Source organism: Anomalospiza imberbis, chromosome 21 (genome assembly GCF_031753505.1).
Source record: "Anomalospiza imberbis isolate Cuckoo-Finch-1a 21T00152 chromosome 21, ASM3175350v1, whole genome shotgun sequence".
Taxonomy (NCBI): domain Eukaryota; kingdom Metazoa; phylum Chordata; class Aves; order Passeriformes; family Viduidae; genus Anomalospiza; species Anomalospiza imberbis.
Window position 1 is genome coordinate 1,525,411 of NC_089701.1, and position 24,065 is coordinate 1,549,475.

Genomic DNA, 24,065 nt, shown 5'->3' on the forward strand with positions numbered 1-24,065 from the left:
TAAACGAGTCTACAAAAGAACACCTGTTAATAGAACTGCTCTTCTGATAGGAACAGGCCCATCTGTCATTCTGTGCCTCATTTTATTTTGAACAAGAATTTCCTTTTTAGAATCTTCATCTGGCAACTTTCTGCTTTCCTTTGATTTCAGTTTTGAAAATCCTATTGTCCTATGTGCTTTCAAGTTCAAAGTGTCCAGAAGCATCTGAGGGCCTGTGTTATTCCTTCAGGAAAAGTAGCTCTCTGCATGTGTGTCCTTCCAGACCTTCTGCCTCATTCTTTTATTTTGCCTTCCTCTCTGCAGTTTAAAAAACAACAGAAAAAAAAAAGCCCAAAAAACCCACTTGCCCTGAAAAACTGTGACTGCTCTGCCCTTGAACCTCTCTGCGTCAGCCAGATCTGTGCTGGTGCCGACCCAGCTCTGTTTTCACTAAATTTACACATCAAAACATCCACGATTCAAGCCAAGAGGAAATGGGTGCTGTAGTCCAGAGTTGCTTTTTTTTTTCTTTCTCTTTCTTTCTTTCCCTTCTCAGCAGACCAAGACCCTGCCTTCCAGTCTTATAAGAGGGAATAATGTGAGATTTCACTTTCTAATCTGACCTTTTTAAAATGCAGAAGCCCTGAAAACACAGCCAGATGTACCCCAACTGCATGGCAGCTGAGCCAGGGGTTACCCGGGCAGTTCTCAGCTCAGGGTTCGAACACAATCATTTTTGCAGACTTTGTTCTTGGCCCTAAATTTTCAGCAGAGTTTCGGGTTCCTTTCAGTTTCCCTTGCCCTATGTGTGGTAGCTCTGTGCAGCTGGGTCAGGAAGCTGGTTAAGGGAGAGGCTGGCCTTGCTCATGGAGGATGTTTTTGAAGGAACTGAGCTCCAGAAGTACCATCTTGTACAAGGCTCGAATTCTCACAAAACTGTTTGTCACGTTTGCCCCGCAGTCTGTCTCTTGATCTGTCCATAGACACAGGGGGGAAATCATGCACAAAACTATTTCCTTTAAGGCTATTAAACAGTGTCTTTGATTTCTTACTTTACAAGGAGTTCTTGAGATGATGAATGATGCTCATGAGTATCTTTGAGACTAAAATTCTGCTTTGTGTTGATTCCACTTTTGGAAACCTGAAATTGTTTTCCCATTGATACTGTATTCCCTACTGATAACCACTGAAATGGATATCCCCATTTCAAATAGGAGAAAACTAATATTCTAAGGAATCTGCCCTTTTTAAGTGTATGGTGGACTGTTTGTTGTGTTGTGATCAGCTTTGTATTTGTTCCTGTTCTGCTGCCTCTGTCACAGTTCATTTCATGGGGCTTTGTTGTAGGTTTTACAAGCAATGGGGTATCCAACAGGTTTTGATGCAGATGTGGAGTGTGTAAGTTCTGATGAAAAATCAGATACTGAAGGTAAAAATGAAACAACGTCTTCAATCTCAAGCAATAATAATACTGGCAATTCCACAGCTGACACCTCCGCTACCCTAGAGGTAAGGATTGCATTGAAAGCACAAAAGATAGAAGTGTGGGGATTGGGGTTTCATGTTTCTTTTTTTTTTTTCTGTTCTACTTGTCAGAATGGTAAAACATGAATTTCTTCAGCTGGGAGACAATTTCCAGACAGTGTGTAATCATGGATAACTCAAACCATGTACATGTTTAGTCCACTGAGAAATTTCTAGGGAAATGCAAATGGGGTATTTTTAATGGAACTGTCCTGTTTTTATCCATAGCTGAGAGAATTCTATTGCAGACTGATTTGGTGTGCTGAGATCTCAGCTTTACCTTCCCTTCCAAACAGTTACAGACATTTCTACTAAAACACATGACTCAGGACATGAGATTTCTTCAGTCTGAATTTGGTAGTGCCAGGACATAATTAGGTGGAACAGCAGAGACGTGTGCAGGGCTGGGAAGGCCAGTCTCTCCCTTCGGTGAGAAAGCCTTCGATTTCAAGGAACTTGACACCATGGCCCCACCTTCAGCTTCGGATTCTCCCAGGGTTGCAATTCCAAGAGCAGTTGGTGTCATGTTTAGTTTGTGCAGGCACCAGACCAGGCCATGAGGATAGCAGCCCTCACCAACAGAAATAGATGGGTGTGACTTCTGTGGCACCATTGTTTGTCCTCCTGCCCTTCTTTAGAGACTTGCCCTGTGCTGTGCCAGCATCGCAGGCTGTGCTGCAGCCAGGGCAGCGTTACCTGTGATACAGGTGTGCAGAGGTTTGGCTGCCTTTTGAAGGGAGAAGGGCTCTGAAGTCACACCCTGCATGTCTCTCTAGGTAAGAACTCAGGGTCCCATACTCACAGCAAGTGGCAAAAACCCGGTGATGGAGCTCAATGAAAAGAGAAGAGGTCTGAAGTACGAGCTCATCTCTGAAACAGGGGGAAGCCACGACAAGCGCTTTGTGATGGAGGTGAGTGGGGCAGAGGTGCAGCTGGGGAGGGGTTATTAATGGTGTAGCAGAGTCACTTGCTGCTGCAGCTCACATTTTTGCTATTTTGCCTTTTGCAATGCACATCGGTGGTGGTGATTGCTCAGGTTATGTATCTCTTTGCTGCTGTGATGATTCAGCTGGGGAAAGGAATAGCCTTTTTACTTTAGGAAAATACAGTGAGATTTAAAACTGGATTCTGACCAGAATTTCATGACAAGGAAGACTCTAGGGTATGGGCTAAATCCAGTATCCAACAGATAGGCCGGTCCTCTTTGAGTTGCAGTTGTGGTTTCCAGATTCCCAGTATCTGTGACACACTGGTTCCCAGGATAACCTTGATATCCTTTAGCAGTTTTAAATCTAGAATCAATAGAAATTTGTCATGTAACACACTTAAGGATGTTTATTCCTACTGAAGTTATGGGTCAGCTGAGTGGGTGCAGCATGATGTTCCTGTGGATCAATACTAGGCATAAATTCGTGTCTTAATTTTCAGGTAGAAGTAGATGGGCAGAAGTTCAGAGGTGCAGGCCCAAACAAGAAAGTAGCAAAAGCAAGTGCTGCATTAGCAGCACTTGAAAAACTGTTTTCTGGGCCTAATGCAGCAAATAACAAGAAAAAGAAGATTCTTCCTCAGGTAAGAACTGTAACTTGCTTTTTGGACCATTTTCCCAGGTCTGAGTTGGTTTTTGATAGAGGAGGCAGCATTCTAGTAAAGTGAGGTTAACACAGGCTGGTGTTGTTGCGAGCTGGTTGTGTGGGGGTGAAACCCTGGCCCTGCTGCAGTATTGTGGGTTCAGGAGGGTAAGGGAGATGTAAAACCAGTGCTGTAGGTTGAAGAAGGTTGTAAAGAGTGGGAAAGACAGCAGGGAGGAGCAGCAGAGAGAGGCTCAGAAGCCAGCAGTGTTCACTCATGCCCAAATCTGAAGTAAATAAGGCGCAGTCTGAGGGAAGGGACTGCCAGGGCTGAGCACAGGGAACGTGCTGGGCTCTGCAGGCAGTGACAGGGCCAGGGACCCGCTGTGTCCCTGTCACTCACATCCTTTGGCACAGCACTCTCCAGTCTGTGCTCAGCCAGCCTGGCACATCAGGCATGTTTACAGAGCCCTCTCAAAGGGGATGATTTAATGCAGGTGGCCTTGTATTCCTGCAACACTCTCTCTGAACTGCTATTTTTTGTCACTCTGGGCAGACTAAAGGGGTTGTCAATACAGCTGTTTCTGCAGCAGTCCAGGCTGTTCGAGGCAGAGGACGAGGTGCTTTAACACGAGGGGCATTTGTTGGGGCAGCTGCTGCTACTGGATACCTAACACCAGGTAAGGCACCACACTTGTAGCTGACAGTTTCGTATTTGTCTGCTGGGGTGTTCTTTTTCATGTGTGTTATTCACCTGTGCAAGTGATTCCTTTAACCATCTGACATGGAGCAGAAGGCTTCATGGGGGTTTAAATAAATGAAAGAGCTGGAAAGCTGGCAGAGTGTATCCTTTATGAGCGTGCAGCTCAAAGCTCTGTGTGCACAGAGCACACAGTTATGGGCATAATGGCTTTCCTGGCTTTATTATTTTATGATTTGTCTTCATAGTTCACTGCCATGGCACAATTCCCAAAGCTGTCTTCCTACCTAAGAACCTTCTGGATTATGTGCTGATTTAGCATTAGGAGAGCCTTTTCCAGGAATCCTTTGTGAACATGAAGTCAGCAGGCTCAAGAGTCCCTGAGCTCCCAAAAACCCTCTACATGAATTCCACCTGGAAGCATCTAGTAGTAGCTTCTGTGGTGGCCAGAAATAAAAGAATTTCTTTTCATACTCTGGCTGATGGGGAATCATCACCCGCACTGCATTGTTCTGATTAGCAGAAACAGCTTCTGAAGTTCAAGGGCTTCTGGTTCCCGTTTCACATTTTCACAAGAAAATGTTCATGAAATGATCGCTTTCTCCATCCTCAAATTACTTTTCAAAGTGCATTTTCTTTGTGACTCTACAGCATGTCTGAGGTTTGTGGGTGACAAGAGAAAGGAATCCAGATATTGTTTTCACTTGTTATAAGAACCACAGATTTCTAAGAATGAGATGCTGAAGATGCCTTAGTCAAAGCAAATCCAGCAGCAGCTTCCAAAAAATGACTCTTCCAGTCCTCATGCTCAGGTTTCCAGATTACAGCATCAGCTCTAATTACACCCTCCAGCAGCTCGCACGTGCTAATAGCACAGCCCTGTTGTTTGGGAGCCTTCCTGCCTGGCACCATTGGCAGCATGTCCTCTTCATTGTTCCTGTATGTTCATGTCATTTTAAGTATTAAACCCCAGTAATTCATTTTTAATGGCTGTTAACATTGTTTTTGGAACTGTCTGTCTGCCTGAGGAGTCATTTAAGAGACACTTTAACCTGCCAGGGGCATGCTTCTTGCCAATGTGGAATTATTCCAGAAATAAGTTTAATTTCCCAGTTGCTGTAGTTAAGCTTTTACTGGCCTTGGCCTTCACAGATTATTTCTCTCCATCTCCTATTCTTCTCAGAAATCTCTTACTTTTTGGAGTGACACCAGCAGTCTCACCAGACAAAAAAAAAAAAAACAAACCTGTAAAGCCTTCATGAACTACTGACATGTAGAAACCAATGCTGGTGTTACCTGTGTTGCTTTTTCTCTCAAGTACTTCAGAGTCACACTCTGCCCTCTGGGGAAAAACAATCTGTTTGTGTGGAGGTGTTCACATATCTTCTGTGGAACTCTGTCTGTTAGACATGGCAGAGAAAGCCAGGAGCTTTACTAAGGGGGACGTGACATCTGCCACAGGCATCCAGTGCTCTCTTTTTAGAGGAAATTTAGAAAAGTGACTATTCTCTGCATAGACTGCATTTGTGTTTTAAGAAGAACATAAGCAAATATGGGATGTCTGTGTCACGCCAGCTCCATGCTCTGACAGTGCAGACTCGAGGGATTCAGTGGAAAAGAAAATGCTGAGGAAATGAAATAGGGAATTTTAACTCTCTGATGCTGAGGCTTGAAAAAGTCCCTGGCAGCTTGTCCTTCTGGCCACCGCATAGGAACACTGCAGCGCTCTCAGCGGTATTTGTATGTATCGGTGTGAGTTTAGTTTTGCTGTGCTCCAGCTTCAGGCTCAGGATCCCTGCCCATGTGCAGGTGTGCAAACACTGACAGGCAGGGCAGGGAATGACCCCCTCCCTCCTCTGTTTCCCTGCAGGCTATGGAGCACCATACGGATACAGCACAGCGGCACCAGCCTACGGTACGTACAGCCCTGTAATTAACACGTTAGAAATGATGCAGAAACTGTTGTGGCAGTCCAAGGAGAAATTCAAAGAGATTTAAGCTCTTAAACCATGACAACAACACCACTTTTATGCCATAACCTTGTGGTTCTTTTTTGGTTGGAGTAGCTTTTTGCCTCTGCTTTGCCTGGTCTGTGGAAGGACTGCTTGTTCTAATTGCCTGTTCCCTTCATACTGGAACCCAGTCAAAGTAGTTCCCTTACTTTTTACAGCCAGTCTGTGCTCCATTCAAAGACTACCGAAGGGCCTATTTCAGCATCTCTCTGACCCAGATTTAGCTAAATGGCATTCCAGTAACATTGGTGAAATGTTTGTCCCCAAGTGTAAGTGACTTGTGGACAAAGCTCCCTTAATGCTGTCAACTCTTTGAAGTCTATGGGCAAATACCCCCCACCCCTGCAGGCTAAAACACCACTGCTTGGGACACCAGGATGGGTTCTGGGTAGTCAGTGCTGGTAGCAATCAGTGTGTGAGGCAGCCAGGACACGGTCATTTGCCACAATGCTTTTCACCAAGAAACATGTTCTATTAGGCTGGCAAAGCACTGGTTTCATGGAGATTGTAAAATGAGCTGATAACCAGAGAGCTGTGATGGAAGGTTTTTCCTTAACTCGGCTTCTCCCTCCCCACTGGCTTGTTTTACGCTGGACTAACAATGCATTCCTCTAACCGGCCCTTTTGGTTACTTTGAATGAGGTTTATGTGGCAATGGGAGCAGGGCAGTTTGGAGTCAGTGATATGTCCTGGCACACACATCGTGAGCCCACCAGGACCAGTCCCACCAACCTGTCCTGTGGCAGGGACTGCTCACAGTCTGCTGCTCAAATGACTGGCATGTTTCAAGGCCTGGAGTTTTTCATATGGGAAACTTCTGCTTTTTAGCATTTGTAATAAGTCATTCCTCCCAAATCTGTCTAACTTGGGCTATACCAACTCCCCTGATATCATTATAAAAGTTAAAAATATTTTGAAATGTCAATTACATGACTTTTCTAGAGGTATGAGCTCTAACAGGGCAAAAATGCTGCTTTTATTTTTATGGAAAATGTTTGCTTTGCCTGACTGAGACCAGCTGGTCCAGTTCTGCACTGAGAGGGAGAATGGGCCCACAGGCTGTGTTCAGTGTAGAATTCTCCCACAGAATTGAAGAACTGGTTTTACTCTCCAGTAAAACCTCTCTAGTTTTACACCTGCTGGCTGGCCCCGTCCTCTGACAGAAGGGCAGCTGCCAGCAGGGCTGTCCCATGGAGTGTTGTCCTTTGTGGTGCATCACACAAGGAACAGCAACAAGTTTTCTCAGAGAAAAATGAAAGGGAATTTAGTTTGGGGTATGGATTTTTTAAAAACTCCCTCGGTTCTTTTCAAGCAACAGTCTCGGAGTATAACTAGGATTACTGGTATCTGCATGTCTGTGTTTTTACAAGCAGTGACACACTGTGACATGAGGAATCCTTTCCCTGCTGAAGGCAGGAATACAACTGTTATCAAGTTTCCCTGAAGCTTTTCTTGCTTTTTTCATTCATTCCTTCTGGCATGGGATTTTTTTCTCATTATGCCTATTTTGTGAGCTGGATTTTAAGCACTTAGGTGTATATATGTGACATATCACTGACTTCAAAGCGTTGTGAAATTGGATGCCCCCATTTTTCACATAAAGAGTTTCTGTTCTTAATGTCTTATGATTGTGATGCGAAGTTCTGGGATAATGCTTTTTGGCTGTAAGGTAAACATGTCTCTTTGCCTTTGTAAGCTGTTGCATGTTGGGAAACTTCACTTTGATCATCTGGTGCTCTGGAATACCTGCTGTTGCTGCTTTGTGATTTCTAAATGGATACATAGGTTAAATACTAGAATTTAAATAGGCAAGATTAAAAAACCAAACAAACCTTTAATTGTGCAGAAGTTTGTGAGGCCACAAGAACTCTAAAATAATAATGAAATCAGGCAGATGTCAATCTTTCCAGATTTACCACTTCAACACAGGAGAGGAAGTGCAGAATAAGGAAGCAGATGCAGAATTTACTGTAGGTGCTTGATTTTTGGCTGACCTACCTGGATGCTGATCAAAACTGCTGAACAGTTTCCCTGTGAGTTGTATTTTATGCACAGCAGTGCCTGTCTACAATATCCGCAATTGCAACTGGCCTGTGAAATTACCTCAATGTAGAACAAACTAGTAGAGATTAATTACCATAAAGATTATGAAATAGAGCTTCAAGTCCAAATACACACTCTGCTTTTGAGAATATCACTTCCTTAATTTTACCAAACACCAGGACAAAAATAAAGCAGACTTTAAGCTATAACCATCTGCCTGAAATAGTGCAAAGTGGTGAAGCGTTACTGTTTATGGGACTCTGCACGCTGACATCACATTGACTGACTGATCTGGAAAAGGTTACTGAGAACATTACTGTAAGCTCTTATCTGACTTTCTTGGATTGCTGAACTTATTTGGAGTCCTCTCCCTTTCTTCTCTCTGTAGGTTTACCCAAGAGAATGGTTCTGTTACCAGTTATGAAATTCCCAACTTACCCCGTTCCCCACTACTCATTCTTTTAGCAAATGGCAGAAGCTAATTCCTATTGATTGAACAACACAGTACAGTACAGAATGTTAGAAGAAAAAAAGCCTTTTTATCCTGTTTTCTTTGAACACATACTTGAGCAAAGTCATTTGTAAAGAAACATCTTTTTCCTACTTTTTGATTTTAACAAAATGCAAATTTAGTTCTCTAAAACTTGAAAAAAATGTTCTGTGAAATGTTACCTCATTTTCAAATAACTTATACCAGCCTTCTGTTATAGGGAAGAACTAGAAGCTTAAATCTTACGTTTTAAATGAAGTATCCGATTATGTAAAATTAAATTTGTGAAGGATGTATAGAATATAAAACACTGATCACAAATAAACTGTTTTGTTGTAACACAAGAGTACTGCCTGTTTCCTAATGCAGTCACACAGACTCAGTTAATGACCTGTATTGCTGTAGGGTTATTAAATGCAGGGCATAGTTCTTTAAAAAACAAAAATAAAAATAATAATAATAAAAAAACACGATAGAAACTTTACAGTTAACATTTAACTTTGTAAATATTATGGTGTGTAATAAACTTAGTAAAATATGGGTTAAAATATTGTTTTATCTTATTTTTTATAGTTAAGCATCAGTACCTGAGTTTCCTTATAGATCAGCATACTGTAACTGTGATTTTAGACACAGTCCTAATTATCCAAGAAGACTTTTCACTCATACACAAAATGCTGAAAAACAAATGAAACAAAGGGAATTAGTCTGTCTAAGGCTGCATTCTGTGAAACAAGTATTAAACAAGTATTAAAGGAAGTTCCCACAGAAGGATGCAATTCCAGGGATACACCTTACACCCGTATTGCCCAGAGAAAGGACAACAATAACAGGTTACAATCAGGTTCGTTAGAGCTCAAAAACTACACGTTTTCCTTTCTTTTCTGTTTTTACAAAAAAAAAGAGAAAAAAAAGAAAAAAAATCCACTTGTTCTTGTGGCCTTCTTCACTTTTAAGATTGTCTGCCCACCCTTGATTTTCCATCCACCATTTCTACAGAAAGCATTTTATTTGTCAATTGTATATTAAACCAAAGGTTCTCCTTTCCCCCTTACATTTATAAGAATCTAAAGCAGCAACAAGGTCCCCATGAAAACTTGCTATTTAATTGTCCCAGTTCTTGTTGAGTGCTGCTGTGAAAAGTGACACACTTCAGCCATAGGCCAGTACTTTTTCATGAGTTGGTGCTCAAACCCAGAGTCCTCTTTTTGATGAGGAGTGTGTGCACCTGTCTGAAATTCCAGGATAAGCCCCAGCTCCACGATTGGAGTCTCCATGGATCGTGGACTGCTGTGGGCTCTAACAAGGGGTTCCAGTGGTCTTTATTAAGGTATCACCCCACAAATAAGCAGCATTGTTGGTTGCACTCTCTCCTCAGCCCTCGCCCGTTGCTTTTCCATAGGCTGGCTTTAGTTCCTGCTCTTCCGAAGATTTGCCTTTATCCCCTGTTCTCTAACAGACGCTGCTGCTGAGGCAAGGGGAGCTGTATCTGTGTTGAAGGTGTTGTAAGAGCGGTGCTTAAAGCAGTGTAAAATTCCTCCTCCCCACAGCCCCCTCAGAGGGAGAAAAACATTAGAAAAGCTGAATAAGGGGTGACTTATAGAACAAGCTGCTTTCCCTGGAATTAACTGCAGCTGTTATTCTTAAGCTAAGTATTTGTGCTTAGGAATGTGTTTACATTTCCACAGTTCTCCTCCTGCCGTAGCTCTCGCTTCCGTTTGGTGTCGGTGGTACTTTAATAAAACGTAGATGATGGCCCGGGAGGGTGAGCCTGGTGTCACCCACGGAACACAGAGCAGGGCTGGGCATGGAGCCAAATTGAGAGGTGCTCAGAAATCACTGATCTGTTTTGCTGGCCTATGGATGAAAGGAAGCCATCACGGAGCAGAAAAAGCATGGCTGATCAGAGCCCATTTTGTTAATCAAATATTCATTAAAGGACTCTTTCCTCTGCACACATTTCCCCCCCCCATTCCCCCTTTTGGAGTTCCCCTGATTGGCAACTGTTTGTAGTTTCCTTTTTTTTTCCTGAATCCCCAGTCTTGTAAAATTCCAAACAAAATATTCTGTGAACCAATTCTATACAACAAACATTTGTAAGCCAAAAACTTGTTCTTATTTCAAAGACATGAAGGGCGCTATGCTCTTTTCCAACATGATGGCAGTCATTTCAGATGATTTATAGAAGTCATTTTTTATTTTTTGTCATTTGTTGGGAGTTACTAACCACATTGTAAACTTGCCCCCTTGCTGCATATTTTACATTTCTCTGCTTTACTGAAAATATGAATGAGCTGTCAGTTCTTTGTTTAGAAAGTGGTAACCTTGGAAGTGTTAGATGTTTCAATACCTTCAAAGAATTCAAAGTGCCCATTTTACAATGAAAATTCCACTTGCAGCTGAAAGAGCAGAGAAATTTAAATGGAGCTTTAGCTTCAGCCAGTCTCAGAAATTAATGTGAGGTTTTTGCTTCTCTGCTCTTCTCCCACTGTAGGTGGTTTTTTCATTGACAGTCCCTATTGCCAGCCTCTCAGCATCGCACCTTTTATTATTCACTTGGGCCCTCAAGATTTCTTCTCTGACTTCTAGAACCATCAGGTTGTGTGGCTCCAAATGGCATTTTGTACATGTCTTAAAAGCAAGAAAAACGTGGCTCGTTTTGAGGTTTCTCAACTTCAGACATGGGATCTGAGCTTTTTTCCTTCTTTTTTTTTTTAAAGTGTTTTTCTCACTTCTTGAACTTTGCTCCATGTAATGAAAAGCAATACTTAGTCCAAGCCACAAGTCCTCTCTTTGGGTACTAGCAATAGATGTGTATATACTCCTGGTTATTTCTTTACACTAGAAGGGGAAGGACTGGTGTGTTGAGGGGGGAAAACCAAACGCCAAACCAAGGCACAACCCGGGTCGAGTGCTGCTTCAAGCACTGAAATCTGCCTTTACTTTCACTACTGAAGTCCTTCAGAATTTTGATACTATACTGTATTTGCATGTTTCCTATAAAAGTTGCTACAGAGCTGTGCAATGGTCACTCCTGAAGCAGCAGTGCTTTGTACCATTGTGAATGTCAGCAGACATGAAATGTAGCAAAATGGCAGAAGAAAAAAAACAGAACTTAATTTTTTTTCCCAAAATGTAACTGATTGATACGTTCTCTCTCTCTCTTCCCCACATCATTGATATGAGGCACTAAAATGGTAGGCCTGAACTTGAAAATCAAGTGGATTGCTTTTGTGTCTCTAAAAATCATCACCAAATGATAGGAAAACACAGTATTTGGGAAACATCCAGTTCAAAAACTTTGCTGCTCTAAATTTACTGAGGTTTTTTCCCTCTTGAATATTTGTATGTTGCTATTTTGAGATTGTCAATCAGCAATAACTGAAAGGCAAATGTCTTTTTAAATGGTATTGGAACATCTATATGTTGCAGCTTAAGACTTCTAAGCAGTTTTCAGCAGGTTAATTCCACTTTATTCTCATTCTCTCCGGACCTTCATAGCCATATGCACTTGTATAAAATAAGCAGAAATGTAGTGACTGTAAGCTGAGATCGTGATATAAAAGGTAAGAGATTTTATTTTCAGCTTATAGAATATTTTTATTGCTTTTTTTCTAAAAATCTCATATACCTGTGACAATCTTGTATATGGCATGTTTTTATTATGTCTTGTTAACTCTGAGTTTAAAGAGGTAATACATAGGTCTGAATCCCAGCTTTGTATTTTTCAAGGCCTATTCAAATACTTCAGTTTCAGTTTAAAAATATAACCTAACACTTAAGAAATTGTTTGGTTTTATCAACAGACTGTTGTCCTTCAAGTATTTTTTCTCCTGTGTAGCATAAAAAGCTGTGTTGATACTGCTGTGTCAGGCACTGCATTCCTTGCATCCCTGTGGACACGTTTGGGTAGGTACCAAAGCCAGGCCATGGCCTGCTCTGAATGCACACCTTGGTTCTGGCTAATGGGTGACACTAAGAATGAGAGAAACTATTTCCCTAAACTATTAAAGCTCAACTCCAAATGAAGAATGAACAACTTTGATGATATTGCAGTTAAAATCTGCAGAGATCAAATTACATTAGGCCAAATTAATTCAGGAAGCAGCCAGGTTTGCTTCCCTCCTGTGGGTGCAGTGCAGTGCAGGAGGGCAGGCAGGCAGGGATTTATCTCTGCGTGAATTCTTTGCTTAGCTGTGGTTTTCTACAGCTGGAAATTAGGATACAGCCATCCATAAATAATTGTTTTCAGTTCTGTAGTAAATGTTTTAACAGTATTTTACTTAGATTAAAATGGGTTTGGATTATGACCTGTTGGTGCACATGATATGTGTAGTTTTAAAATACTATTTTTTTATTTGTCTTTTAAACCTTGCGTTATGCAAAGTTGCATAGTACAGTACTCCAGAAGTGCAGTACTTGCAGTACTTGAAGTTGCTGGAAACAACTCTTTTTATATAAAAATGGTTAAAAAATAAAAAAGCAAAAGGGAGCAAGCTGATGATGATGTATTAGCATTTTAGGGTCTCAATTGAGAGATGAAAACATGAACAACCCCTGTCTGGTAACAGTTGACACTGGTGTCAATCAGAAAACCACTAGGTACAGAATATGTAGTGGTGCATCAAGCCCAAAGGTCTGCATCAAAACACTAACAGCAAATATAAACTATATTTGATTTTAATATTGAATCATCAAATTCACCAAGTAACTGCATGTACAGGTTATCCATTCCTCAGGATATCTCTGGATATAATGCATAGGCTGGTAAGAGAAAAAGAGCTGTTCAGTAGTGTCAGCTTTGCTCCTGAACTTGCACCTGGGAAATGAACTGTGGAACTGTTCAGGGGCTGGCCCTGGAAGCACATAATCCTTCCATGACATCTGCAGGACAGCTGATGAGCAATCAGAACGTCCTTCCTGTTCACGGGGCAGGTTTCCATCTGCTGTTATCTTCAAGGTGCAAACTCAGGGCTGGATCTGCAGCTCATCTACAGTTCAGTCCCTTTTTAAGCCTGGCAGGCCCAGCAGTGCTGATCCTGGAGCAGCAGGCTGCTCTGCTCCTTCAGATAGGGTATTATATGCATCAAGGTGCATTATAATGAACTTCTCCTGAATATTCCTTTCCTAAGCTTGACTGCTGTCAGCCTGACAAGCACTGTCCACTTCAAGGACTGATAATAAGCATCTTGCTGACTCTCATTTGATCTGCATTTTTGTGAACTGTGCTCGGCAGCTTAATCCATGTGTATTTCTTTCCAGCAAAATTGCTTTAATTGTGAATTTCTGTATTTTTCTGTTATCACTCTTTTTAACTCTTAAAATCCTAAGCTTTCCACTCTCCTGCTGTTTTTTTAAATGATCTCAACTTTCTTGCGTATTTTTTTTCTCTAGATTTCTCTAATACCCTGCTGTTTGTAATGCAGTAAAGCATTGCAGTATTTATGTCTGAGATGGCCCCTTGCCTTTGCTGCCTCCTTTTTCAGTAGGAGAGAACCATTTTCTGATATGTGAAACACACTAAGACTCCTAAATCTGGGTTCTGCAGCCACCTGGAATCAGAGATAGGACCCTAAGGTGCATGATTGCCTGGGAACCCCTCTCATTCATGTGGAACTTGAGCAAAATAGCCCCATGTATTGAAGGGTCACAGAGTAGGCTCTGAAGTGCCTGATGTATTCATGTTTGAGAGAGCAGCCAATTCCATCAGCAGGTTTTAGCCTAGTATCAGGCTATTATCTGATGAGTAATCTGGGTAACATCTGCTTCATCAGTGTTGCAACAAGCATGGTTTTGCTAAAGCAGAAGTAGAAACTCATTTCTTCTGCATAATACTTTTAGGTTTCCTTTTAAAAGCCTCCTCACAGGAGCTTGGTCTGAACTGCCTTTTCCGTGAGGTTGGAGGTCTGTGTTACAGCTACTGAGCTTTGCATTTCTGTATGTACCCAAGAGCCAAACACTTGAATCTGGCTGTGTACGCTCTGTGCAGCGGCCAGTGGTGTTACCAGTTCTGGAGTACCTTTTCAGTGGAGCAGAAATGGTATTTTAGAGTTCGAATTTCTGGTTCATGGAAAAGAAATCTGAAAAGTTCCTTTCAATTAGTACATCTATAAATAGGAGACCAGGGAAAGTCTGTGCCTATACACTACCCACCTTAAAGCTAGTTTTAGCTAACCAGATGATCGTGTGTATTTTGGGAGATGGTGTCTGGCACTTAAAGGATTAAAAGCTGGAGATGTACAATGGAGAACCGAACTGTTGAATGTGTTCTCTATACTGGAAATGAATGGCATCACCACTGACTTTACAGTAACACCCGTGAGCTTTAGGGGTCTGTTTCGGTACTTTGCCAGCCACAAGAGAGTCCTCCAGGCAGGCTCTACCTAGAGAAGGGATTAGAGTAATCAGACTGGTTTGGAGGGCTTGGCTAGCTCAAAGCATGCGATGTGGTGCTTCCTGCCATCGTGTTCTCTCTCTGCCAGTGCTTGCTGTCTTCCTTAAGCACACATTCAGGAGCTGGAACACGGTGACCTTATTCCTGGGCGTTTCGCCAGTTGGATGGAGGGAGGCCAGCCTATGCTTCTGAAGGGAATGTGTAACACGAGGCCTCAGTTGCCCAAGCAATTTCTGTTGGACACAGTGCACAATCCAACCCTCACAAAGGCAATTTAGTGCCTGGGTAGGTGGTTCCTAATCTGTCCAATTTGATGTTGTGTAGCCAGTGTGAGCTAATTAGATGATTCAGCAATTGTCATGGCTCCCCACTTAATGTGCTGTAAATGCTGCTGCCATGACTTTCACTGCTGTTAAATACCTTTGCTTCTGTGAAGTCTGCCCTCCTGCCCTGCCTTTTCTGATCATCTTCTAGAATCCTAGGAAATAACTGATTCTCTCAAATTATGAAATTGTTACATGTCAGTATCTAGATTCTTAAAAACTTTTAATCAGACTGTGAAGCACTTCAGAGAAACCAGTTTTCCTACAAATATTTCAACTTATTCATGTGCCAAAGGACTATTTCTACTCATTAACAAAGATCTGAAAACTGCTCCAGTATCTCTCCTCTCTGGAGACAAGGATTCTTTTTTTGAGAACGCTTGCCTTCTGGTAGGAAAAAAAGATTTAAAGTGTGTCTTAATAAAATACTGTGCCCTCAAGCCCCTGAAAGAACTTAACTGGGGGAAAGTGCACAAATCTAAATTATTTGAGGCTTTTTGCTTTCATTGAGCTATTGAGAACAATTTCCCTGACAAGAGGTTCCTCAGATTATTAGGATGTAGAAAATGCAAGAGGAGAGGCATGAAGATTTTTCAAGCAGTCTAGGAAAAAAAATCTTCTGTTTGTTGGCTGTTCAGCTATGCTACATTATTCTCTTGTCGCTTCTTTATCTCCAAGACAGCAATAAACGTGAGCAGCTTTAACGTACCATCTCTGATCCAGTCCTGACAATGTCCCTTGGAGAGTGAGAGTGGCACTCCCTTTTTTTTCTGCCACCAACTCCCTGAAATGAAGTCCCTTGCTTCATTTGTAATTCTGCATCGGTACTTCTGAGCCAGTCTAGAGGTGCGATATCTGAGCATCTCTCCAAATCCGTGTAAATGACAAGACACTATTTCAGTCTTTACTCAGACAAAATTACAAGTTTCCTTCTGTCTCTTGTGCTTGGTATACCAAGATATGCTCACTCAGTATTAGAACTTCTTGCCTTTAGCTAAATACTAAGACAGTTGCCTCTTAGTGAAGGGAAAACTATGTCCCAGCCTCACTGAGTTCCAAGTCACAAAGCAGCTTACAAAAACAGCTCCTATTTCCGGTGGCTCTGGGAAACAGCACAGGAGCTCTGCTGCTGTGGATTCCTTTGGATACATGATGAGATGTATAAACATGAAATTCAGATTGTTGTTCACAGTCATGAAGCTGACTAAGACCTTGCCTCTCTGGCATCAAAAGAATGAAAATGAGCTCTCTGCTGGGCACACTGAGGAGCTCTGTTAGGAATGGCTGTTCTGTCTCAAAAAACTGTAACTCAGCTCAAATGTTCAGCACACAGACCCTCTTGGGCTTCCTGCTGAATAATCCAGTGAAAAATGAGATATTTTATTGACTTGTTTAAAGCAGAGCAAAGAGGCAGGGAAGCTGAATCTGCTGTCTTAGTACAGGAGACAGCTTGTCTAACAACTTGTTGGTTTCATTCTACTGGAAGTGGAAATTCTACTAAAGTCATTTTAGAGCACTTCACCAGAGAAACCTAGCACTGAAATCCTGTGCCTATGGACCACAGCAGCAATTTCACATGCACTTTCTTTTGAACATAAACCATTTAAGCTAGTGGTTAAGTATTTGGCATTAAGAGAATTGTCACCACTGAACTGTTTTATTGCTTAACCCAGAGCGATGCCTTCTTAGCTTTATTTGTGTCATCTGAATCCACACCTATTCGTGTCCAGGTATTGGGGTGCTTGCCTTTTCTGCTCATAGATATGGGATTCACTTGTTGGTTTGTAACTGATATGTGAGATAATACAAAAGCACAAGTAGGACACATCTGCCTGTTCCTCTGTCTGCTCCTCTCTCTGGGGTTTCCTAGGAGAAAGGGGGCTCTTCCTCCCACACTGGTCTGATGCTGTGTAGGCAAGGCAGTGCTTTACTGTGAGTGCTGTGAGTTGGCTAAGAGAAAAGTTCATCAGACATTAAGGTTTAAATTCAGTAAAGTGGGTTTTTTTTCTCCAGTTCCTGAGATTGCATGAAACATTCAGACCACATTGTTTACCTTGATGTGTTTGAGGAGCTGAATGTCCAAAAGTGGTGTGTGGAGATGTGCAGTTCTAAAGCATATCTCTTATTTTGGATGTTGTTTTATCTTGTATTTGGTGCCTTAACTCTGTACAATTTAAGGTCATATATACTGTACCACAGGTAGTTTAGTAGTTGTGTACTTGAAAAGAACCCATCAAGCCTAGTCCATAGAAACTCTTGTACAGACAGAAGCCTTCTCAGGGGGAGTACTCTTCCATGTTTAATTAATAATCCACCTTAATAAAGTTCTTAATAAAAAGTGAGAGTTACAAGAATGTAAAGAGCATTTAAAAATTTAACTGTAGGGACTGAATTTATCTGAGACTGAATTTATCTGATTTCTAACTTCAAAGGTTTGGGGCAGTAAGATAATTAAAGCTGCAGTCTCTTCTATGCTTTGTAAGTAAACAACTTCAAAATGTTTTCTCACCAGCCAGAACTGCATGTTTGTGAAAACCTCTGGACTTTTATCTCTAGTAGAATAAATAACACTTAATTTTAAAAGGCATTAATTGAATGTAACTGGCTATCCTTCATTGGTTAGCACAAGAGAGTTGGAATGAGTAAAAGCTGCAGTTAATTTTTAATTGATTAAACTTAAGCCTCATTCATACCTCTAACCAGGATCTAGAAGCTCCAGCTGCCTTATGCTGCTTTGCAGTTCATGAGGCTTTTGCAGCATCAGCTTGGAACACAGGATTTCTGAGTGCATCTGGTTCTGGCAAGAGAGACAAAAGATAACAATGAAGAAAATGTCCTTCTCCAGTTTTAGAGGTTAGAGCATCATAGGCAGAAGTTGGAGGGAAAGTTGCACTGCCTTTTCCAAGTCCATTAAGACAGTCTGTGGTAAAACCAGGTTTATGTGTGCTGGGGAAAGCCAGCAACCTTGTGTACTATGAGCAGGGGGAGCTGGGATTGCTTTTTCAATAGTTAGTGAGAAATTACGTAAGAGATTTAAGCTGTCCATACAGCAGGCTAAAAGCTGCTGATGATGTTGCTAAAGGAGGTGAATTTATTTTTTCTGTTCAGTGAACAAGTCCAGGATTGCTGGTTTTCCAGAGGAGGAATGCGAGAAATCCAATGGACAGATTTTGTTTCCTGATGCACTCCTACCCCAAACAGAGAGATAGTTCCAGGCAGTGTACAGAGCATGCGGTTGAAATTTAGGAGGAAAAGGAATAATAGTGATTTCCTCAGAAGGAATAGTAGTTAGTTATTTCTGCAATGCCCACAGTATTCTAGACAAGCTACCTTTACACAGAGGAGCATAGCAACAAGGGAAAGCAGATACTGCTCCCACAGTGACCTGTGTAATGTACACATTTTAGGTCACCAGTATTGGTGTAACTCCTTATGACAAAGTAGGTTCATCTTACCAGCAAAGCGTATTTTGACATTCTATCCACTTCTGTTTTTTAAGCTAAAGGGGAGTTAATCATAGCACTCATCTGTTTCGATGGGAGTAGAGCAGAAGGTAAGTTTTAACTTCATACTTTGAAGGTGCTATGAATAGATTAACAGTGTTCCATGGAAACAACCTGATGTACTTCTTTATTTTGTTGGAGTTTCATTTCTGTGTTCTTGCAAAAGCACAAGCTTGCATAAGCGTAATCAATACAAAGTTACTCAGGGTACTGCATCATCTCAGCAGTGGACACTAACTGCATCTTAAGTCAACAGGCACACATAAATCAAGCTTAATTAAGAGGAACAGGACATCTTGGCAAGTTTTGCTTTATTACTGGCACTGCTACAATTTAATGATCTATGCATACTGAAATGTGTGTATTGCTGCACTCGCAACAGAATGTGAGTCTTGTAAGGGTGTCCTGTAAAGTAACAAAGTCAGAGTAAGAGAAACAGTATTTATTCTTCTGTCATTATTTTCACAAAGAACTGTTTCTAAGCAGATGGAAAGTCATTCTGCTCAAAGGAGAATAACGGTGGGCTAGAGAACAGCATTCAGAGCAGTACAGCTTTTGAAAAGTTAGTAATCCTATGAATTTAAATATAAAAATTCTGATTTGCAGTACAGATTCTTTCCTGTGTTTTTAAACTCATATCACTGTTTCCCTGCTTAAAATAACAGGATAAAGACAAGTGTAGTTTTCTAATAACATCTATGGTGTGGAAATCCACATACACTAGAAGAAAAGGGAGGCTGTACTGCAGAGAGCATATTCAACTACAGAGCCATTCTCTGGGCAATGCTGCATAATTTAGGAGTGGGTAACCATGCCTTCAGGGACAACATGACACAGAGCAGATGGTTGAAAAAAAAAATCACAGAAAAAAGCCTCCAAGCTTTGTCCAGTCACACATTTACCCCTCCCTGCAAAAGGGGACAGGTACATTCATACACGCATAAAGAGTTATCCGTCAGGCATCACAGAGGTCCTTAAGGACAAATGTTTTGGAGCTAGTCTCCTTTTGGACAGAAAAGGGAGGAAGTTGACTCTGTCTTCCAGTTCCAAGGTGCAGTGTCTTATTTCTCATCCTAACCCTAAGTCAATATTTATTGATCAAACTGACTAAGCTTTTTAGGCCGACCAGCTCTCTACGAAGCAATTCTGTTCTCTTGAGCCTCTGCAGGGGCCAGTAACTGGTGCTTAACTACTGCTTCCACTCCGGAATGTCACCGTCCTCCAGCTGCCCCACAGCCAGGCTGGGACACTTGCACTTCTCAGAGAGCAACACTGCTGGGGGGGGGGCTCTCCAAAGCACTGAAGTACTACAGCAGAGCAAGTCCCAGTGGGCTGTATGCTTTTTAAAGTCCTGTCCAGTTCTTAGTGACAAAGTTGAGCATGAAACCTGTACTGCCAAATGTATCAGCCCCTTGCTGAGAAGGGCATCAATGGGAAGCAGTCTCAAGTGGAGATTTTGAGGAAAGGCTGGTGCTTTCCAAGGCCAACTCACAGGCTTTTTTTTTAATGGCTGAATTTCCACCCGCCAAAAATCATCATCAACCAAATCAATTAAAATTGCTGCTAATTTGGGCTAAAATATCACCTTTGTGTAACCCTAACCACCACCATCCATGCATCTAAACAATTCCTAAGCAAAGACTCCTCAGGAGGCAGAGCCCTTCTGACAGGAAATCTGGCAGTGCAGTCTGATGTGTCTTTTCTGATAATAATTACTTCTCCAAGACAAGGTAAAGACAGAGGCAGTGCTTTGGGGCAGTGTTTCATGCTCAGCAAGTTTGTAGAGGGAAGGAATGCAATTCTATAAATCACTTGTACTGTATTTGTTTCTAGACTTGAATGAATTTCACTTTTCCTTTGTGAGTCAGCATATTAAACGTTAAAGAAAAGGTCTATTTTTCTAAATCTCTTTCACCAATAGAGGTCTGACCTGCAGCCAAGAGATGGATTTATTTATCCACAGAGGATGGAGTGTTTATTTATGAACTAAGATTGGATATGGCATTGAATAAAAAGAAGTATGACCTATAAACTATCTAAACCTTAAATACTATGAACGAATTCCACAAGTGAGTAATAAGGTGGACGATTCCATCTTCCCAATAAATCTCTCTCAAAGTAGTTACCCAGAATTAAACTTCCAAATGAAGTACAAGAGATCCTTGTGGTCTAATTACAGACTACTTTCAAAATACTTCCGTTTTCTCCCAATTTGTAATCACTAGAGAACAATGATGACTGAACTATTCCCAACTATAAATAAAGCAATTTCAAATAAAGTGATTTGGCAACAACCATGGCTATCTATAGCACTAAAAATGTAATTTGAACATTCAAACTTTCTTAATTTGGTAGCAGTTGAGTGGGAAGAAAAATAACTGCACAGTGAATTTTAAATTGAGCTGTATCTACTCACTAGCCAAAAAAAGCGTACAGATGTAAAGGGAACGCTCTTTGTAGCTTCAGTTGCTTCCTCCCGTGCTGCTGTAGCCCGTACACTTGGCTTCATTTGGCTTCTGTGCTGTGGTTTGTATGCCAGCCACTGTTACTGACTGTACACAACACGATCTGCACTGTAATCTCGGGTCATTTCCACTGGTTGTAACCCAACGCTACAGACTTCTCTGTATATAAAACTGGAACCATGTCCCATTGCTTCCAATAGCTCCAATAAAGACTTATCTCTGTAAACACGAATTATGGCCTAATGCTTGGTTGGGGGGGTTGGTTACAGTGAGAAACTGCCTCCAAGGGGGTCCTGAAGCCTGGGATGCCAAACCACAGAGGTCCATTGTGCCTGAGTCAGGTAACAGGCTCAGCAGAAAGGACAGACAGGCTCCCGAAGGCTGCAGTGTTAGCAGAGATGACTTGGAAGTGCAAACATAAAGCATATTTATGCTGGAACAAGCAGAATGCATTCCTTCACAGAGGTGAAAGTGAGTAGAGCATTACTGGATTTCAACTTAGGAAGGCTGCTGCAAGTACCTCCGGGGGCTTGCCTTGGAAGCAGTACCAGAAAAGCCCAGAGAAGGCTGCAATAGCCATGATCAGCCAGGAAGGCAAGTTTCACTCCAAAAAGAAATCTGGACAATTCCTAGTATTTAGCTGATTAGAAAAACTGGATGTTTATTTTCTTAAAAGATAAATTATACACATAACGGATAAGTAAGGTTCTTTCAAAGTTCTCTCCACCCCTCTGATTTCACTGTGTTTCTTAAATTCCTGTGGTCCCAGTTTGTCCTTTGAGGTCCAGAGCAAATCCAAGCAATTTCCTTGTCCGGAGCCACTAAGGGCATGACAATTGTGTGGCTGGTGTTGTTTGCTTGAGGTTGCAACTCCTGGTAAGATTTACTGGAATAGACACATATGTCCAGCCTGGAGTTAGAGAACCCAGCTGTACTCTAGAAGAGAAGTCAGTGAACATATAGTCTTTACTTTTCTTATAAGTGTTTTTCTGGTCTTAAAATGCTAAATTGAAGTCTGAGTGCAGAGGTCATTAATCAAATTCAGAGGAGATCAGACTTGAGAAGGGATTAGAAACTGTTATGAGTTGACTATAATTGAGATTGCTCTTACTGAAATGAGATATATGAAATCCCACAGCTTAGAATGTATGATAACTGGACCAGGACTTGTTGTGAGACTTTTGCCCTCGACAAGCCAGTGTGCAGCCAGCCCAGTCTGCTGGCATACTGCAAACAAGTCAGTAATGCACAAAGAGCTACTCAGGGACAACTGTACCAAACACGAAACCACGCATCACTTAACATTTAGAGCTGTATCAAATATTTAGCAAGTAAGATCCACAAAGAACTAAAGAGAGTCGCTTAAGAAAACATCATTAACACTCAACTGAAACTGAAGTCAGTCACTGTATTAGCGTAACGCATGTCTGTGCTCATGCCTGACGTTAGCTGGCTCACTAAGAGGTCATTCCAAAAGCTGCCTCGGGATTATCATCTCTGAGGTGCTGAGAAGGCTGTCAGCTCTTCGGCAGCAGCCTGGCCACTGCTGGTCAGCGACAGCTCAAAGGGAGCTGGGCCCACTCCAGGAGCTGGCGGGCATTCTGTGGCCGCGCAGGAATGGGAGAGGGGCACGTACGGGAGTGGGACATGGGAGAAGCCACACAGCACTGGGCCTAGACTGGCAAAGGAGCTTGGCACATCCTTCTGTCCTCCTTGAGGAAATGCTTGGCATCTCCTACTCAGTTTTACTCCTGTCCTACCATAGCTAAGCTAACTTTGCCCAGGCAGTTACAGAGTATCTTGCTTGGAAGAACAGGGAAGCTGTGATTTGTGGCTCCTGTCCTCCCCCCACCCCCTGCAAACCAAGAAATACCAAGTCCATCTACTTTTCCTCGGCAACCTGCAGTGCCTCTCACTATGAATCTGCAGCTGAATGCACACAGTGAAATCTGCAGCAGAAAACGCCTTCATTTCAGGCCCTCCCCAACACTGCTTGACTGCCCCATCCCCTGCTGGCACAGCACCGAAGGGATCCATGCAGAAGGAGCCATCTGCTTAACAAGCAAGATGCCCCATTTACCTTGCTGCAATCAGCATCACCTTGGAAAACTGTATTTGATTAGAGAGGAAGCAGGAAAAAAATACTGATTGACTGATGCCCAAGTGTGATGTTAAGCAACTAACAAGCCAGCCTGTGACTTCCATGTGCAAAGAACTGCTGCATCTATAAACCTGCCCAAAACAGCACCCCTCTTTCTGCAAGAAGTGTCACCTCACTTAATTGCTCACGACATAATGCTGACTTTGGTGGTTTGCTGCAGGGTTGAGTTCCAGCAAGTCAGCTAGAAAGAGTTTTTCCCATTTGCTAAGCTGTAAATTATCCTTCTCTTTTGTGACCCCAAGCCTTGGTAGAATCAACTGAAAGAAACTGGAGCTGCCACTGCTTTCAGGGTCCTGAATTCATCTTCACATTGGGTTATACATTCCAGCACATTTATTTGCAATGCTGTAAAAAGCCTGTGTGTGCTCTTGTTAAAGTTACAACAAAAGGGCCTCTCTTGCTCCAGGCATGAACATGAGGCAAAATCCTAAAAAGGCCTTTAGATCCCTAAAAAGGGTCACATACGCTGCACAAATAACACTTCCCTCTTCCCCTTTGCTTAGGTGCTGGCACACACCAAAGGTGGGATTTCCTGCCTGCAACAAAGGCAAGCTCAGCACTCTGCTGGTTCTGATTCAATCAAAGAGACTTTTTTTTTTTTTTAATCTGTGTAATTTTGGATTACAGTAGAAGGGGGAAGGCTAAACCAGGGCAAGATGACAAAATACAGCTTAGTAAATCCAATTATGTTGCCCTGCAAAGCAGTTCCACACAAACTCCTATACTTCCAATACTGCAAGTCTTGAGGTAGCCACAGGACTCCTGCATTCAGCAGAAAGCAAGCATATGGACAGGGGTTTGAGCTGCTCAGGCCAGTTTTCCTGGGTTTAAAGAACTATGCAGCTTTGAGAAAGATGTGGTTACATGTAGAAGACATGTAACTTCTGACTGTACATTAAACTA

General features: G+C 42.0%; 1 protein-coding gene and 1 long non-coding RNA gene across 17 annotated transcripts in view; one reads left to right on the forward strand and one right to left on the reverse strand.

The window, feature by feature from the left end:
- The window catches only part of STRBP (spermatid perinuclear RNA binding protein), a 74,288-nt gene that overhangs the window by 38,702 nt on the left and 11,521 nt on the right, over window positions 1-24,065 (forward strand). For 5 of the 12 annotated variants that reach the window (XM_068210959.1, XM_068210960.1, XM_068210958.1 and 2 more), the window contains exons 13-18: window positions 1,327-1,488; window positions 2,280-2,414; window positions 2,932-3,072; window positions 3,628-3,751; window positions 5,642-5,686; window positions 10,811-11,802. In XM_068210959.1, coding sequence (XP_068067060.1) covers window positions 1,327-1,488; window positions 2,280-2,414; window positions 2,932-3,072; window positions 3,628-3,751; window positions 5,642-5,686; window positions 10,811-10,905 — 702 coding nt within the window. In that variant the 3' untranslated portion in view covers window positions 10,906-11,802. The other 7 variants (XM_068210965.1, XM_068210966.1, XM_068210970.1 and 4 more) reach the window with 6 other exon arrangements.
- LOC137486062 (uncharacterized) overlaps window positions 1-24,065 on the reverse strand; it is a 60,926-nt gene that overhangs the window by 34,569 nt on the left and 2,292 nt on the right. For 4 of the 5 annotated variants that reach the window (XR_011005563.1, XR_011005565.1, XR_011005564.1 and 1 more), the window contains exons 1-2: window positions 17,727-17,832; window positions 8,904-8,993 (exon numbers count right to left, since the gene is read on the reverse strand). This is a non-coding gene — a long non-coding RNA (uncharacterized lncRNA). Of the gene's footprint in view, window positions 1-8,903; window positions 8,994-17,726; window positions 22,603-24,065 lie in introns of those variants that run through there. The other variant, XR_011005561.1, reaches the window with a different exon arrangement.